The sequence below is a fragment of the Malus sylvestris genome, chromosome 2 (assembly GCF_916048215.2).
Source record: "Malus sylvestris chromosome 2, drMalSylv7.2, whole genome shotgun sequence".
Taxonomy (NCBI): Eukaryota; Viridiplantae; Streptophyta; class Magnoliopsida; order Rosales; family Rosaceae; genus Malus; species Malus sylvestris.
Window position 1 is genome coordinate 10,591,952 of NC_062261.1, and position 15,054 is coordinate 10,607,005.

Sequence of the window (15,054 nt, forward strand, 5' to 3'; positions counted from 1 at the left end):
TGAAGAAAAATAGTGCAATTTCCATTAAATTTCATCAAGTGATGCCCATAATTTATCCTTGAAATCACAAAATACACACACACACACACAAAATGCCCACAATTTATCCTTGAAAGCACAAAATACACACACACACACACACAAAAAGAAGAAAAGCGAACTCCATACAAATTTCCAGCACCCTCATAAGCTAAGAGTTAACCTTCCTGCAGCTCTTCCTAATCTCTCCCCTCGACCCCGTAATCGGAGAAATATTGCCCATCTTAACCATGGACTTGGCAAACTGCTCAAAGAAAAGCTCATTGTTCTCTGCATACTGCTGCACCAACTGCTTTGACACCTGACTTTTCGTGACGAGAACTTCGTCCGAGTTCAGAAGCCCCTTGATGGCCAGCAGGTTCTTGAAGTAGCTGTTGTCGAACTTTGTAGGGCTCACAAAGTCCATCACGAACAGGTTCTGGTCCCCGCCGGATCTCGGGCACCTGGTTCGAAGCTGGGCGGCGTAGGACTGGTCGAGGGTGAAGTCAGCCAGACCGTTGCCCGACTGGTTGTAGAGCCTCTGCCTGAAGGAGGTGCACCTGGCATTTCCAATGGTGTGGCTTCCTGCATGAACACAAAGTTTAGGGCACGTTAATATTTGGGTAATTTTTATTTTGCATGTTGGAGTTGTGTGGCTAGATACAAGTTAAATGTTAGTGATTACTAATAGCACCAAAGTCTTTTGAGATAGTACCCGACGGATTTGGATCCTCTCCGAGGTAACTGGTCAAGATCCTCCTGACCAGTATTCGTGAACCGTTAGATTTTTATCCAACGGCTACAAACAGGGGACCCTCTAAAAGTTATAATAATTGTAGCTGTTGGATAAAAATCCAACGGTCCACAAACACTGATTAGGAAGATCCCGACCAGTTGTTGGAAATTTGAGTAGTTTGAGTAGAAATTTTTTTGTCCCACATTGGCCATTCTCAAAAGATATTATCACTTTATAAGGCTTTGTCCTTTATAGAAAATGATTGGAGTAATAGGCCTGGAGACTAAAATTGGGCTCACCCTTGGGGTTGGGCTTTAGGGTGTACTAATTAATTGGTAATTAATATATATAATTAATTATAATTAATATATAATTAATATATATTTAATTGTCAAAAGATGGGCTCTTGGGCTCTAATAATTAAATTAATTAATTATTTTCGGAATTAATTAAATATTTTTAATTTCGAATTTAAATTAATTAATTAATTATTTTTTCCAACAGACTCATCTTTTCAGATGAAGTCTGAAGTGTGAAAACGCAGAAACAAAAACACCCCTTTCAGCATATGTCTCCCAACAGATGCATCCCTTCCTCATACCTGTTGCGAACAGGTATAATCACATTATATATACATCAATTTGCATGGCATTTAGGACATAGAAAAATCATAAATATTCTCCTGCAATCATAAACATCCTTTCTGAGAGAACCACATTAATATTCGCCAGAAGTCAATTTTCCGGTGCTGGAATTTCTGACTTAGATCGTTGAATCCTGGTGAAGCAGACATCCGTAGAACTACAAGCACTGATTAGGGACGAAATTTCTGTTTCAAGGACATTGCGGTACGCAAGCCTCGATCTTCAAGTTATTTGTTTTATATTTTTGTTTCTTGATACTCTGTTAATTTTTATATTTGCATTTATTGTTTATTAGCATATCTATATTTAAATCACAGATTGATGACTTATATCCAACACCAGTTGCCTCGGAGAGGATCCACTGTCAGACTAGGTGGGCTCCAACATAGTGCAAAAATTGGGAAATTAATCTCTTGGTGCTAATTCTTATAAAGTTCATCCACTTTGTGAAAATTAACCTATTTCACCCTAGTGAAAATTGGCCCACTCCACCTTAATAACATCGAACAAAGTTAATCACTCAACAAACACAGACTGTAAAAGGATAAATTATAGTCCACTTCTATGAAAATTCTTGGTTTTGCCCTTGAAGGTTAAATTTGAGATTAATATCGGTGTTAGATACCCACACCGATTTTCTGTAAGACAAGGTAGTATATATAAAATGGTGTGTTGGGAAAAAATTTACCAGATAGTGCAACAAGATCAACAATGTCGAGCTTTTTCAATTTGAACTTGGTGAGAATAGTTTGGAATGTGTTGTTTGGGGCAGGAATGTTGTTGGAGCCACTCAAACTTGCTCCTCTTGAATCCCTTCTTCCAAGTGGGACATCCCAGTTTGGCCCACCAGTCTGAAATTTTATGCAACAATTGACAGACAGCATATGTTAGAATTTAGGCTTTTGTCACACACCATGCAACTTACAAAAAAAGCTAAAATTTGTAGAAGCACTTACCAGGACAGTTGAGTCTCTAGCAGCAAGAGCCAAAATGTCAGCACAAGACACAGTGCTGGGGCACTCCTTCTCCAGTGCAGACTTGATTTCGTCAATCACTTCGAACCCTCGCGCTGAATTCTGGTTCGGGACAGACCTCTTTTCGGTGATTATGTTCTGGCTGCTGTCCAGCAGAAGTGATGCATCACAACCCTGCAAAATAGGTAGCAAGTAGCAAAACAATCTTAAGTACCTCACTCACATAGATGTACGTGTAACTAGAAGTAACTGGGACACTTTTTGTGATCGTATACCTTCACGAAACAGTCATGGAAATGCAGCCTGAGCAAAGAAGCTGCCATTCGGGTTTCCCTAGCAACTGCTTTCGCAACAACGGACTTGACAATCTCTTTGGCTCTGGGGCAGGAGCGGTCATAAAACTGTGGGTAGAGATACCCACCAGGAGTTTTGTCACAGAAACATAGTGGAGAAAATGCAAGAAGAGAAAGAGCAAGAAGGAAGCTCAAAGAGTTGGCCATAATAATGTGGTTTCTTGGAGAAGAAGACTTGAAATTTGAAGACTTTGGTTTGATGAATCCTTTGGTTGGATTGATGAAATTTATAGAGGGGACTTTGTCGGGGGAGAGAGAGAGAGAGAGAGAAGCTGCATGGAGTTGGTAGCTTACGATTGCAAGCTGCTACACCAGTAGACAGGATCAAAAGAGAAGGTTGGAGTGGTAGCTTTCATGCTTTTGGCAGATGACAAATCATAATTATGGTAACTTCGTTTCTAATTAAGATGATAATAAGTTAGAAGGTCTAAGCTTGTTCTAGAGGAACAAATCTTTTTGACTCACAATACAAAACTGCTAGACATAAAAAATTTTACAGTGTGATTATGAAAATTTTATAGTGTGATACTGGAATACAATCATGTGGTATAATCAGTCTACATGTCACAATATAAACTAACCACGGTTCTTTAGAGTTGAATGGCTACAGTATCAATCAAATATTCATGATACCATAACACATGAACTGGCTATACCACACGGTATTTTAGATTTGGAATCCGAAATCCAACTAGATTGACATGTAATCATTATAAAGAAACATTAAAGCCTCTTTCACTTCATTAGGAGATTGGCATCTTTTATATTTTCAAAATGAGAATACTTCAATTTTGGTGTTCGATCACATCATTCATAAGTACTCTGAGCAAAAACGAGGAACTCCATGCATTTAGTTTCACCTGATCCCGAACTAGTTCAGCCTAGTGTAAAAATTAAATGCCCAAGTTCCGGCTCCCCGAATATGCTTTTATCAAGGGAAAAAAAACCTAGTATACATGTCTTGTATTATTGTTTGCTTTTGCCCTCCTTACTAATTCATGAGTTCACATTGATTCCATTAGTTGGTTAATCATAAAATTTTTCCGTTAATCATGAAGCATATATGCTCGTGGCTTTCTGAGGATCAATAATTTTCATAGATAATTGTTGCGCGTTCAATGTGTTGTCCTGTTACATACTTACATTTGTTTGGGCATATTAGAAAAGTTGGATTAATCCAAAGAATATGATAACTGGAATATTAGGTTAATCTGGACGGTCCAAAATCTATAATAAAGATATCGTAGGCTTGGTAGGAGAACTACTTCTATAAGCATCCCTTAATTGCAAATAAAAGCATATGCCATTACATATGGCAAGTATATCCCTAACATTGCACTTGACATATTAACGAACAAGCATATGACTATTTTGTCTAGTCGCATTCACTTTTTACTTTGTTAAAGAAGATTCTAATTTCAAAGCTCATAAACGATATTTGTTAATTAAAAAAAAAACATGATATGAATTGAATTCGTTTGACTCACAATATCACCGTGCTATGAAAATTTGATCTCGTTGAAAGACAAACATTTTGCAGTGAAACTTCTAAACCTTTGTGTGTTATACTAGTACAAGTTAGCTGATATTCAGCGTGCTATGAAAATTTGATCTCGTTGAAAGACAAACATTTTGCAGTGAAACTTCTAAACCTTTGTGTGTTATACTAGTACAAGTTAGCTGATATTCAGTGTCATGACGGTCAAATTGCACCATATCTTCTTTCATTGGGCCTCGGTGTTCCTCGAGTAGGAGTATGAGAAGGTGAACGTTCCCAAGAGGCTTCACTGGCAAAGGCAGTATTAAGATCTTCGTGTCGGGTGTAGCTTTGCCTTGTGTCACTCACCTATTTTTGTATCCCCAAATTAAGAACCATTAGAAAGTATACAGTGGACATGGGCACTGATTAAGCTCAGTTGCCTTGTAAGGTTTCTCTACAATTTAAAACTAAAGCATCTTGCAGCAGGGATCTATTTGTTCCTAAGAATTCGAGTCTAACAAAGAAATGTTCTAGGACAATGCAGGGAAATTGCCGTCTTAACAATCAGAAAAAATCATGATGATTGTCCTCATAAAACCTATACATTTACCTAAGGAATGGTGCCCAACATGCTTCAGTTCCCCCCGGGCTTATGGTTGAGCCCCTTATTGCATGGTCCGCTTTACGTTTTTAAGAAAGCAAAGAGTACTCATCATAAGAATATTGTTGATTAAATAATGGGCTTGTTTGGAAGGGTTTTTAAAATGATCGAAAACGCGTTTAATGAAAATGTTTTTGGATTCGAAAAGCACTTGAAGTGCTTCATTTACTTGCATTTTTAGTAAGGATTGGTCTCAAAATCATTTTAACCAAAAACGTTTTCAGTTATTTAAAAAGTACTTCCAAACGAGCTTGATAATATATTTCAGCCACATAAGTAGTTTAAATTCATTAGCCTCTCATATGCATAAGTCATAAGGCAACCAATCATTTGCTAAGTCCAAGGCATACAACATAAATCTTAATGCTAGTGATGTATGCTTACAGTTTCTAAACAAGCAGATATAATTTGTCATGCCCGGCAATGCGTCTATCCCACGCTGCATGTGATCAAGCGTAAATATTAAACATATAACTGAAGACATACCAATTGAGCCTATGATGACAAACTGGAAATTAAAAAACCATCCAAGATATTGAAGCCAAAGAAATAAGGCCTACCTTCTGTTCAACTCGAGTCTTGTATATAATGTTGGATATATGTCAACAATCTATGATAAACTTGCATATACTAATAATAAATACGAATAAATATATTACAGAGAATAAACAAGATGAAATATTATTTAAGCAGAGAAACAGAAAATCGAGGCTTGCGTACTGCAATGTTTTTGAAACAAAAATTTCGTCCATACTCAGTGCTTGTAGTTTTACGGACGTCTGCTTCACCAAGATTCAACGATCTAAGTTAGAATTCCAACACCGGAAAACTAGACTTCTGGCGAATTTGTTTGTGGTACTCTTAGTATGCTTGGTATATAAGGATTGATGATTTTCAGTGTATTGAATGATATGTAGATGCATGTATTTATAGTGAGCATATGTCTATTTGCAACATACATGTTTTTGGGAGGCGACTATTCAATGCAAATGGTGTGTTGCTTCATGTGTTTCTCAGATATGTTCATACGCTCTCAGACGTCATCTGAAATGATGAGTCTTTTCATAAAAAATAATTTAATTAAATTTGAAATTAATTAAAATTTTTAATTTTCAAAGCCTGGCGAATTTGTTTGTGGTACTCTCAGTATGCTTGGTATATAAGGATTGATGATTTTCAGTGTATTGAATGATATGCAGATGCATGTATTTATAGTGAGCATATGTTTATTCGCAACAGACATGTTTTTAGGAGGCGACTGTTCAACGCAAAGGGTGTGTTACTTCATGTGTTTCTCAAACATGTTCATACACTATCAGACTTCATCTGAAAGGATGAGTCTTTTCATAAAAAATAATTTAATTAAATTCAAAATTAATTTCAAAGCCCTCCCCCCAGGCCCATCTATTGATAATTACACCCCAAAGCCTAACCTCAAGGGTGAGCCCAATTTTATTCTCCAAGATCCATCACTCAAATTACTTTTTATAAGGGACAAAACCTTATAAAGTGAGGAAATCTTGTGGTGGTGAGCACCGTGGGATAATGAAATTCTACTACAAATTTCTAACATATAAACCCTCCACAACAAAACAGTGTCGATGATGCAGTGAATCTGATCTGAGACAGATCGCCCAAACATCAACTTCAGCTAAAAATAAGGCTATACTGGATTGATTATAAGGATGTGTATGATAGACCCCCCACCGTCCCTCGCTTTGCGAGGAACCTTGTTGGCTTTGGGTCACCTTTTTAATCTGTTTGTTGCCATTGAATGCCTATACAGCATACGATGCAGTTGCTCACATCACATGTTTTAGTTATCGAATTTTATCATGGCAATTGATAAATATTTGTAGTATGGATATTTTTCAGTAGGAACTGGCTTACTTGCAGGATACACTCCAAATGTAGCCACCTCGTTGTAATCTCTCCACTTTTGCGCCTGCCTATGTTCTGCGATTGAGCAAACCAAGCTCTTTCAGTTGATATTATTACAAACCACTACTGGTATCAATTTTCAAGACATTTACCCACTCAGTCAGCCAATTACATTTCACCAGCAAGTTCGACTGCAAGAAGTGTCGCTTTAATACGATTTGGCACATTGCATCTCCAGAACTTGTTCTCTTAAGATAGGTTATGTTTCTCCACAGTTTCAAACATGAGAGTTTTAAGAGAGCAATATGAGCTTACCGCACATTTTGGCAAGCAAAAACTGGATGGGCTCATAACCCTCAACTGGGTAGTGATATTTAACTTCATATGGAGTATCACGTGCCCTTTCACCTGAAAATTACAAATAGGAATTAAGAAGACGTTGTTGTAACTTGTAAGGGATATCAACACCCACTGCAGTAAAGATACCCTTACATCTCCATGCAACAGTTGAGATTGTGGGTGAGGGTGACAAAGTTGGAGGGGGGCTCCCAGTTGCTCCCGACCCTGATAACTTAACATCCAGGCCATTTTCTGGTAAGACCTGCAAATATTTAATCAAACTGAGGACAGATAATTTGAACATTTTATTTACTTATAAATGGTTTTGCATGCATCAAAGTGTACGGAAGCCGAGCACCTTAATATTAGGTCTTTGCACCAAAGTGGAAAAGGAAGCAATATTGCAGCCATAGAAAGGGTTACATGTCTCTGTTCGGTCCCAAAGCTGCAAAATGCACTTTATAGGTCAGATTGATGGAGGCTACTTTTTTCTTTTCTGGTTTAGGGGAAGGAGATGTTAAACGACTCATCCCATACCTAAACTCGCAGTGAGACTTTTCATAGCCTAATTGAGTCATGCCATCGTAAACCTGCAAGTTCACAAAAGATACATATTAGTCCCCAAGCTAACATTCAACATGCAGCATGTGTTGGATAATTAGGTGATGCATATTCTGTCCACTTCACACATTTTCGGTGTTCATCTTCAGAAAAATAAGATCAAATATTCAAAGTTGGCGCAATATAGTAATGATTGCCTCAACAAATATTTAACGTTACATTTTACCATAATGAATTGACGATGAATTGAACTGTGGAGGAATTAAACTTTGAATTTTTGTTCAAGCTATTTTATATAATAGTAAAGGGGTGTGCTATCTACACATCCCTTTTTACTTCTCACACATCCCTTATTAATTTCTGTTCTTTGATATTTTTCAATTGATCTGATCTGGTGACCGAAAATTAGAAGAGTGTGTGAGAAGTAAAAATGGGTGTATGGATATCACATCCCAATAGTAAATGAGAAAGCTTAAAACTTTTTAAAATAATGCGAGGATATAATGGGTAAAAGGTGAATTGGTGATAAGTTGTTATTCAAAATTAAGAGCTAAATTTATGGCAACAATTTTTATTGTCACTTTATCATTGACTTGTTTAATACATATTTGATAACTAACCATGTCTGTAATTTGATTAGTTTATTTTGTTTTTTTGCATGATTATTTTAAAATGCATATAATAAAATTATGTTAAATTCAAAAAATTTTATTGTTAGAAATCCAACAGCCTAGAAATATAGCAGTTGAAAATCCAACGGTTCGGAACATCCCAAGTCACCCCTCTCAATCGGGTGTGAGGGCTTCTGCCAAGCGGGCCTCGCTACCTACTTTTGGTTGGCCCAAAAACTTGAACTCTTGCGAACCGCACATGCCTGACCCAAAATCTCACCTCAAACGGACAGGCGCGTGAGAATGGCCCGATTGTTAGGTCTGGGGGGTTGGGCCCGCTGAATGGCCCCAAGGTAGGCTGGAGCTGTTTTTGCTGGAGTGGGAGGATTGAATCACTCAATTGCAAGGGCAATTGAAAGAGGTGGAGTTGCTCCAACTACTCTACCAAAAAAGGGTAGAGAAATTTTCCAAAAGTAAAAGAAGAAAAAAGAGAAAAGTGAAAATTGATGACAACAACAAACAAGTGTTAAAATTGGAAGAAAAGGGAAAAAGGAAAAAAAACAACCCAAAAATAAAAAGCCACAATAAACCATATTCCAAAATGCAAATTCCATTCCATTTTATATTTTTCCAAATTCCTAAAACAAACAAAAATAAGGAAAATTAATAAAAATAGTTTGAAGACTTTGTATTTTAACGATAAATATAAAATAAAATGTAAAGTAAATAGTACTAGAATTAACCTTTTAGTGTAAAAATATAATTTTTTTTATTAAAGTAAACAGTACCGGAAGTTTTTCGTTAAAATTTCAAAAAAAAAAAAAGCAAAAAAGCATTGGAAATTCCAAAAAACAAAAAGAAAAAGGCCTCCAAACACTCCCACACACACAGAGAGAAGCAGCACCTCTCAACCTCGAGCTCCGCGCTCCGATTCTCTGTAAAGAAACACAATCGAACAGAAGAATTACGATCAAAGCTTCAAACTTTCCCATTAATTTCACAAAATTTGAGCGCCAAAATCCATCGGAGCTTCGGCAAAAACCTTGAAACTATCATTATTTACAAGCGTCTTCAATCGCAGAGAGCCAAATGTACGAACCCCACCGGCCGCAGTCGAAAACCCAAACCCTAGAACTATGCCGCCGGGACTCGCAGTGACGGAACTTTCAAACCCTAGAAATAGCCAAGCATTCCGTGGGGTGGGTCGCGGCGCAGAAGCGGTGGCTTCTGGCTTTTCTCGTCACGGTCTCCCTCTCTACCATGATCGCCTTCTTCATCAGAGCCGCGTTTGACACCTGCGATCGCGGCGGCCTCGACGTCGTCGATAAGAGGGTTCCGCTGGGGGCGCCCGTTGGGACCAGTCCTAGCCCCCTCAGCTTCATGAAGTCCAAGCTCGTGCTCTTGGTCTCCCACGAGCTTTCTCTTTCTGGTAATGTCTCTGTCTCCATTATATTGTTATCATTTTTTATGAATTTAATGCATTTTTTATATTAATCGTGTTTAATTAGTTGTGTTAAGTTTTTAATGACTTGTTAGATTATACAAACATAGAATGTTAGCAGCCTTAGATGAAAAGCACCACTTGTATCCGTGGAATCTGTGAGCATTAACTGGTTTTCGAACTATTTAACAATAAGTCCTTTCCTGTCTCGCATTAAATACAGCACCAGAAACTTTGGCACCAACTTCCTTCATCTTGGCAACAATCAATTCGGCCTCCTCCTTCGTAACCCCCTTCTTCAACAGCGTAGGCGCCTTCTCCACCAAGTCCTTGGCCTCCTTCAGCCCCAAATCCGTAAACGTCCGCACCTCCTTAATCACCTTGATCTTCGCCGCAGCATCGAAAGAATCGAGCTTTACAGCAAACACCAACTTCTCCGCTTTCTCCTCGCTTTTGGCCGCCGCCGCGCCGCCCTTTCCGGCCCCCCTCAAGCCGCCGAATCCCATCCCGGGCATCATCATCACCATCCCCGGCATCTCCTTCACCCCCAATTTCTCCCTCAGAACCTCCATGAGGTCCAAGACTTCGAGCAAAGTCAGGCCCGAGATCTCGTCCGCGATCGCCGATACCGACTCGGACGGCGGCGGCGTCTGCTCCGGTACAGCGGTGGTGTAATTGCACACTACATGAGAGAAAATTTGGGGCTTCGATTGGAGAGACGAAATGGGAATAGGATTTGGGGGGTTTAGGTTTTTTTGAATGCGGGAAAAATGTGGGGAAATGAGTCGTAAATATCTCATTTTTTTGGGTTCGGGAATGCGATTTTAGGGAATTTGAGGAAGCTATCTGGGCATGGCGGTTGTCGTCGGAGCATAGAATTTCAGAAGGTTGGTGCGTCAGTGGCTTTGAAGCTCTGAGAAAAAGAGTGAAGAGTGACTGGTATGGCGCGAGGGGAGTAACCCGCTGAAGCCTGCAGGCTTAAACCCTATGGGGACGAAGGGTTATGTTTGGGCTTTGTGAAGTAAAATCAATTATGAGCCCAAATCCGTTTTGGGGCCCAAAAACACCATGTTCTTGTTTGTACAAAATATCCATCTTACTTACAGACGCTATACATATTTAACCGTTAAATTTAATCTAATTGCATAAGTTAAGTGATTAAATACAGTTAAATCAAATGCAACGGTTAAATATGTGACTAGGAACTGAAGAACATTTCTAAAAAGCCAAATGAAAGAAGGAAAATAGTGCAATTTACATTAAATTACATCATGGGATGCCCACAATTTATCCTTGAAAGCACAAAATACACACTCACAAAAAACAAAAACAAAAAAACTCCATACAAATATCTAGCACCCTCATAAGTTAAGAGTTAACCTTCCTGCAGCTCTTCCTAATCTCTCCACTGGACCCCGTAATCGGAGAAATATTGCCCATCTTAACCATTGACTTGGCAAACTGCTCAAAGAAAAGCTCATTGTTCTCTGCATACAGCTGCACCAACTGCTTCGACACCTGACTTTTCGTGACGAGAACTTCGTCCGAGTTCAGAAGCCCCTTGGAGGCCAGCAGGTTCTTGAAGTAACTGTTGTCGAACTTCGTAGGGCTCACAAAGTCCATCACGAACAGGTTCTGGTCCCCGCCGGATCTCGGGCACCTGGTTCGAAGCTGGGCGGCGAAGGACTGGTCGAGGGTGAAGTCAGCCAGGCCGTTGCCCGACTGGATGTAGAGCCTCTGCCTGAAGGTGGTGCACCTGGCATTTCCAATGGTGTGGCTTCCTGCATGAGCACAAAGTTTAGGGCATGCTAATATTTGGGTAATTTTTATTTTGCTTGTTGGAGTTGTGTGGCTAGATACAAGTTAAACGTTGGTGATTACTAATAGCACCGAAGTCTTTTGAGATAGAACCCAACGTCTAAATAGGTTTGGTAGGTTAACACAACCTAGCAAGGCGGAGCCACTGGCGTATTAGGTGGGCTCCAACATAGTGCAAAAATTGGGAAATGAATCTCTTGGTGCTAATTCTTATAAAGTTCATCCATTTTGTGAAAATTAACCTATTTCACTCTAGTGAAAATTGGCCCACTCCACCTTAACAACATCGAATAAAGTCAATTACTCAGCAAACATAGATTGTAAAAGGATAAATTATAGTCCACTTCTATGAAAATTCTTGGATTTGCCCTTAAAGGTTAAGTTTGAGATTAATATTGGTGTTAGATCAGGTTTAATGGTGGACCCACACTGATTTTCTGTAAGACCATCTCCAAAGAAGATGTAAAAATGTCCAAATCAGCAATAACAGTAAAAAAAGGCAGCTACAATGTTTTCCAACCAAGAAGCCAAATCTGATGTGGCATGACATGGAATAGCACCTCTCCTTTGCTGTCAAATTTGACAGCAGCTTCAAATATTTTTTTAATTAATTTTGACAGCAGCTTCAAATAATTTTTAATTAATTTTTAAATGTTATTTTATTAATTTTTTTTATCAGATCTGCAACTCTCCTCTCTACTCGAACATGAGAAGCGCCGCTCATCCTTCTTTTTCCCTTTTCTCAGAACCAAACCCAGAAACTAACCTCACAATCTCAACCTAAAACCCAAATGGAAGACTCCATTTCGCACCGTTGCTCAAACAAGAGCTCTCGAATCCTCGCTGCAATGCCTAGGCTACGATTCGAGGAAGATCGTCGCCGACGAATTGCAATCCCTCGGCTACAATTCCTCCACCTACAATCCCTCGACTTTGGTTGTGGCCTTTGGATTTCAAGTGAGTTCGTGTATATCAATATGATAGTAGAGGGCGATAGATTGTTGATGGAGAAGAGAAGCAGGTATACAAAGATTCAGAAAATAGAGAACGAAGATGATAGGAGAAGTCTAGAAAGAAGGGGCATAAAATAATAGTTTAATAAAATAAAAAGAAAAGTAAATAGTATAATAAAATAATATTTAATTTAACATACCGGGTGGAGAGCAAAATTTTGAAAGATGTTAAAATGCCACATAGGCTGTTAAATTCAAATTTTATGTTTAAAATTTAACATCTCCTTTGGAGATATTCTAAAGCAATCAAGTATATATAAAATGGAGTGTTGGGAAAAAATTTACCAGATAGTGCAACAAGATCAACAATGTCGAGCTTTTTCAATTTGAATTTGGTGAGAATAGTTTGGAATGTGTTGTTTGGGGCAGGAATGTTGCTGTTGGAGCCACTCAAACTTGCTCCTCTTGAATCCCTTCTTCCTAGTGGGACCTCCCAGTTCGGCCCTCCAGTCTGAAATATTATGCAACAATTGACAGTCAGCACATGTTAGAAATTTAGGCTTTTGTCACACGCCATGCAACTTACAAAAAAAGCTAAAATTTGTAGAAGCACTTACCAGAACAGTTGAGTCTCTAGCAGCAAGAGCCAAAATGTCAGCACAAGACACAGTGCTGGGGCACTCCTTCTCCAATGCAGACTTGATTTCGTCAATCACTTCGAACCCTCGCGCTGAATTCTGGTTCGGGACAGACATCTTTTCGGTGATTACGTTCTGGCTGCTGTCCAGCAGAATTGATGCATCACAACCCTGCAAAATAGGTAGCAAGTAGCAACACAATCTTAAGTACCTCATTCACATAGATGTACGTGTAACTAGAAGCAACTGAGACACTTTTTGTGATCGTATACCTTCACGAAACAGTCATGGAAATGCAACCTGAGCAAAGAAGCTGCCATTCGGGTTTCCCTTGCAACGGCTTTCGCAACAACGGACTTGACAATCTCTTTGGCTCTGGGGCAGGAGCGGTCATAAAACTGTGGGTAGAGATACCCACCAGGAGTTTTGTGACAGAAACATAGTGGAGAAAATGCAAGAAGAGAAAGAGCTAGAAGGAAGCTCAAAGAGTTGGCCATATAATAATGTGGTTTCTTGGAGAAGAAGACTTGAAATTTGAAGACTTTGGTTTGATGAATCCTTTGGTTGGATTGATGAAATTTATAGAGGAGACTTCGTTTTTTTTTTGGGGGGGGGGGGGGGGGGGAGAGGGAGAGAGAGAGAGAGAGTGAGAGAGAAGCTGCATGGAGTTGGTAGCTTACTATTGCAAGCTGCTACACCAGTAGACAGGATCAAAAGAGAAGGTTGGAGTTGGTAGCTTTCATGCTTTTGAGCAGATAACTAAATCGTAATTATGGTAACTTCGTTTCTAATTAAGATGATAATTAGTTAGAAGGTCTTATCTTGTTCTAGAGGAACAAATCTTTTTTACTCACAATGCAAAACTGCCAGACAGAGAAAATATATTAGTACAATGAACCTTATAGAAATTTATTAGTACAATGGACCTTGCATCCTTAGTACAATATTTTGGTACACTAATTGATTGCAAGACCATCAGATCTTGAAAAAATTTCAATGTAATACTTGAATACAATCACGTGGTATAATTAATCTACGTGTCACAATATAAACTAACCACGGTTCTTTAGAGTTGAATGGCTACAGTGTCAATCAAATATTCATGATACCGTAATACATGAACTGGTTATACCACACGGTATTTTATATTTAGAATCCGAAATCCAACTAGATTGACATGTAATCATTATAAAGAAACATTAAAGCCTCTTTCACTTCATTAGGAGATTGGCATCTTTTATATTTTCAAAATGAGAATACTTCAATATTGGTGTTCGATCACATCATTCATAAGTATTCTGAGCAAAAACGAGGAACTCCATGCATTTAGTTTCACCTGATCCCGAACTAGTTCCGCCTGTGTAAAAAATGCCCAAGTTCCGGCTTCCCGAATATGCTTGTATCAAGGGGGGGAAAAAAAAACCTAGTATACATGTCTTGTATTATTGTTTGCTTGCCTTCCTTACTAATTCATGAGTTCACATTGATTCCATTAGTTGGTTAATCATTAAATTTTTCCGTTAATCATGAAGCTTATATGCTCGTGGCTTTTTGACTTGAGGATTAATCCAAAGAATACAGTGACATATTAGAAAAGTTGGTTAATCCAAAGAATATGATAACGGGAATATTAGGTTAATCTGGACGGTCCAATCTATAATAAAGATATCGTAGGCTGGGTAGGAGAACTACTTCTATAAGCATCCTCCCTAACATTGCACTTGACATATTAACGAACAAGCGTATGAGTATTTGGTCTAGTCGCATTCAATTTTTACTTTGTTAAAGAAGATTCTAATTTCAAAGCTCATAAACGATAATCGTTAATTAAAAAAAAACATGATATGAAATGAATTCGTTTGAATCACAATATCACCGTGCAATGAAAATTTGATCTCGTTGAAAGACAAACATTTTGCAGTGAAACTTCTAAACCTTTGTGTGTT

At 38.6% G+C, this 15,054-nt stretch overlaps 4 protein-coding genes across 6 annotated transcripts in view; 1 reads left to right on the forward strand and 3 right to left on the reverse strand.

Moving 5' to 3' along the window:
• On the reverse strand, positions 1-13,666 carry LOC126590538 (peroxidase 72-like). Of its 3 annotated transcripts, none has more exons than XM_050255999.1 (5): positions 13,409-13,666; positions 2,648-2,675; positions 2,355-2,546; positions 2,087-2,249; positions 1-603 (listed from the first exon to the last, which is right to left on the reverse strand). In XM_050255999.1, the coding sequence occupies exons 1-5, from the start codon at positions 13,603-13,605 to the stop codon at positions 191-193; spliced, it is 993 nt and encodes a 330-aa protein (XP_050111956.1). In that variant the 5' UTR covers positions 13,606-13,666; the 3' UTR covers positions 1-190. The 3 variants fall into 3 exon arrangements, with proteins under 3 accessions (XP_050111956.1, XP_050111940.1, XP_050111948.1); XM_050255983.1 differs by lacking the exons at positions 2,087-2,249; positions 2,355-2,546; positions 2,648-2,675 and adding exons at positions 11,218-11,480; positions 12,816-12,981; positions 13,088-13,279 and having other exon boundaries at positions 1-340; positions 13,381-13,664; XM_050255991.1 differs by lacking the exon at positions 13,409-13,666 and having other exon boundaries at positions 2,648-2,938.
• On the reverse strand, positions 4,231-7,671 carry LOC126590625 (uncharacterized). The gene is made up of 8 exons (XM_050256112.1): positions 7,624-7,671; positions 7,445-7,531; positions 7,240-7,348; positions 7,063-7,155; positions 6,757-6,822; positions 5,427-5,645; positions 5,251-5,305; positions 4,231-4,571 (listed from the first exon to the last, which is right to left on the reverse strand). The coding sequence occupies exons 1-6, from the start codon at positions 7,662-7,664 to the stop codon at positions 5,469-5,471; spliced, it is 573 nt and encodes a 190-aa protein (XP_050112069.1). The 5' UTR covers positions 7,665-7,671; the 3' UTR covers positions 4,231-4,571; positions 5,251-5,305; positions 5,427-5,468.
• The window catches only part of LOC126590503 (uncharacterized), a 25,230-nt gene continuing 19,543 nt past the window's right edge, over positions 9,368-15,054 (forward strand). Inside the window, exon 1 of the mRNA XM_050255948.1 lies at positions 9,368-9,687. Within this exon, the coding sequence (XP_050111905.1) occupies positions 9,519-9,687 (169 nt within the window). The 5' untranslated portion in view covers positions 9,368-9,518. The remainder of the gene's footprint in view (positions 9,688-15,054) is intronic.
• Positions 9,841-10,635, reverse strand: LOC126590608 (uncharacterized). The gene has a single exon (XM_050256081.1). The coding sequence runs from the start codon at positions 10,497-10,499 to the stop codon at positions 9,885-9,887; it is 615 nt and encodes a 204-aa protein (XP_050112038.1). The 5' UTR covers positions 10,500-10,635; the 3' UTR covers positions 9,841-9,884.

Bases quoted from the DNA above. Each gene is read 5' to 3' on its own strand.
- LOC126590625 (XM_050256112.1), bottom strand. From the start codon at position 7,664: ATGACTCAATTAGGCTATGAAAAGTCTCACTGCGAGTTTAG. The intron at 7,532-7,623 runs GTATGGGATGAG...TGCATTTTGCAG, and splicing joins AAGTCTCACTGCGAGTTTAG to CTTTGGGACCGAACAGAGAC. The intron at 7,349-7,444 runs GTGCTCGGCTTC...AAATATTTGCAG, and splicing joins TGCAAAGACCTAATATTAAG to GTCTTACCAGAAAATGGCCT.
- LOC126590608 (XM_050256081.1), bottom strand. From the start codon at position 10,499: ATGAGATATTTACGACTCATTTCCCCACATTTTTCCCGCATTCAAAAA.
- LOC126590538 (XM_050255983.1), bottom strand. From the start codon at position 13,605: ATGGCCAACTCTTTGAGCTTCCTTCTAGCTCTTTCTCTTCTTGCATTT. The intron at 13,280-13,380 runs GTATACGATCAC...CCTATTTTGCAG, and splicing joins TCCATGACTGTTTCGTGAAG to GGTTGTGATGCATCAATTCT. The intron at 341-11,217 runs GTGTCGAAGCAG...ACGAAAAGTCAG, and splicing joins TTCTCGTCACGAAAAGTCAG to GTGTCAAAGCAGTTGGTGCA.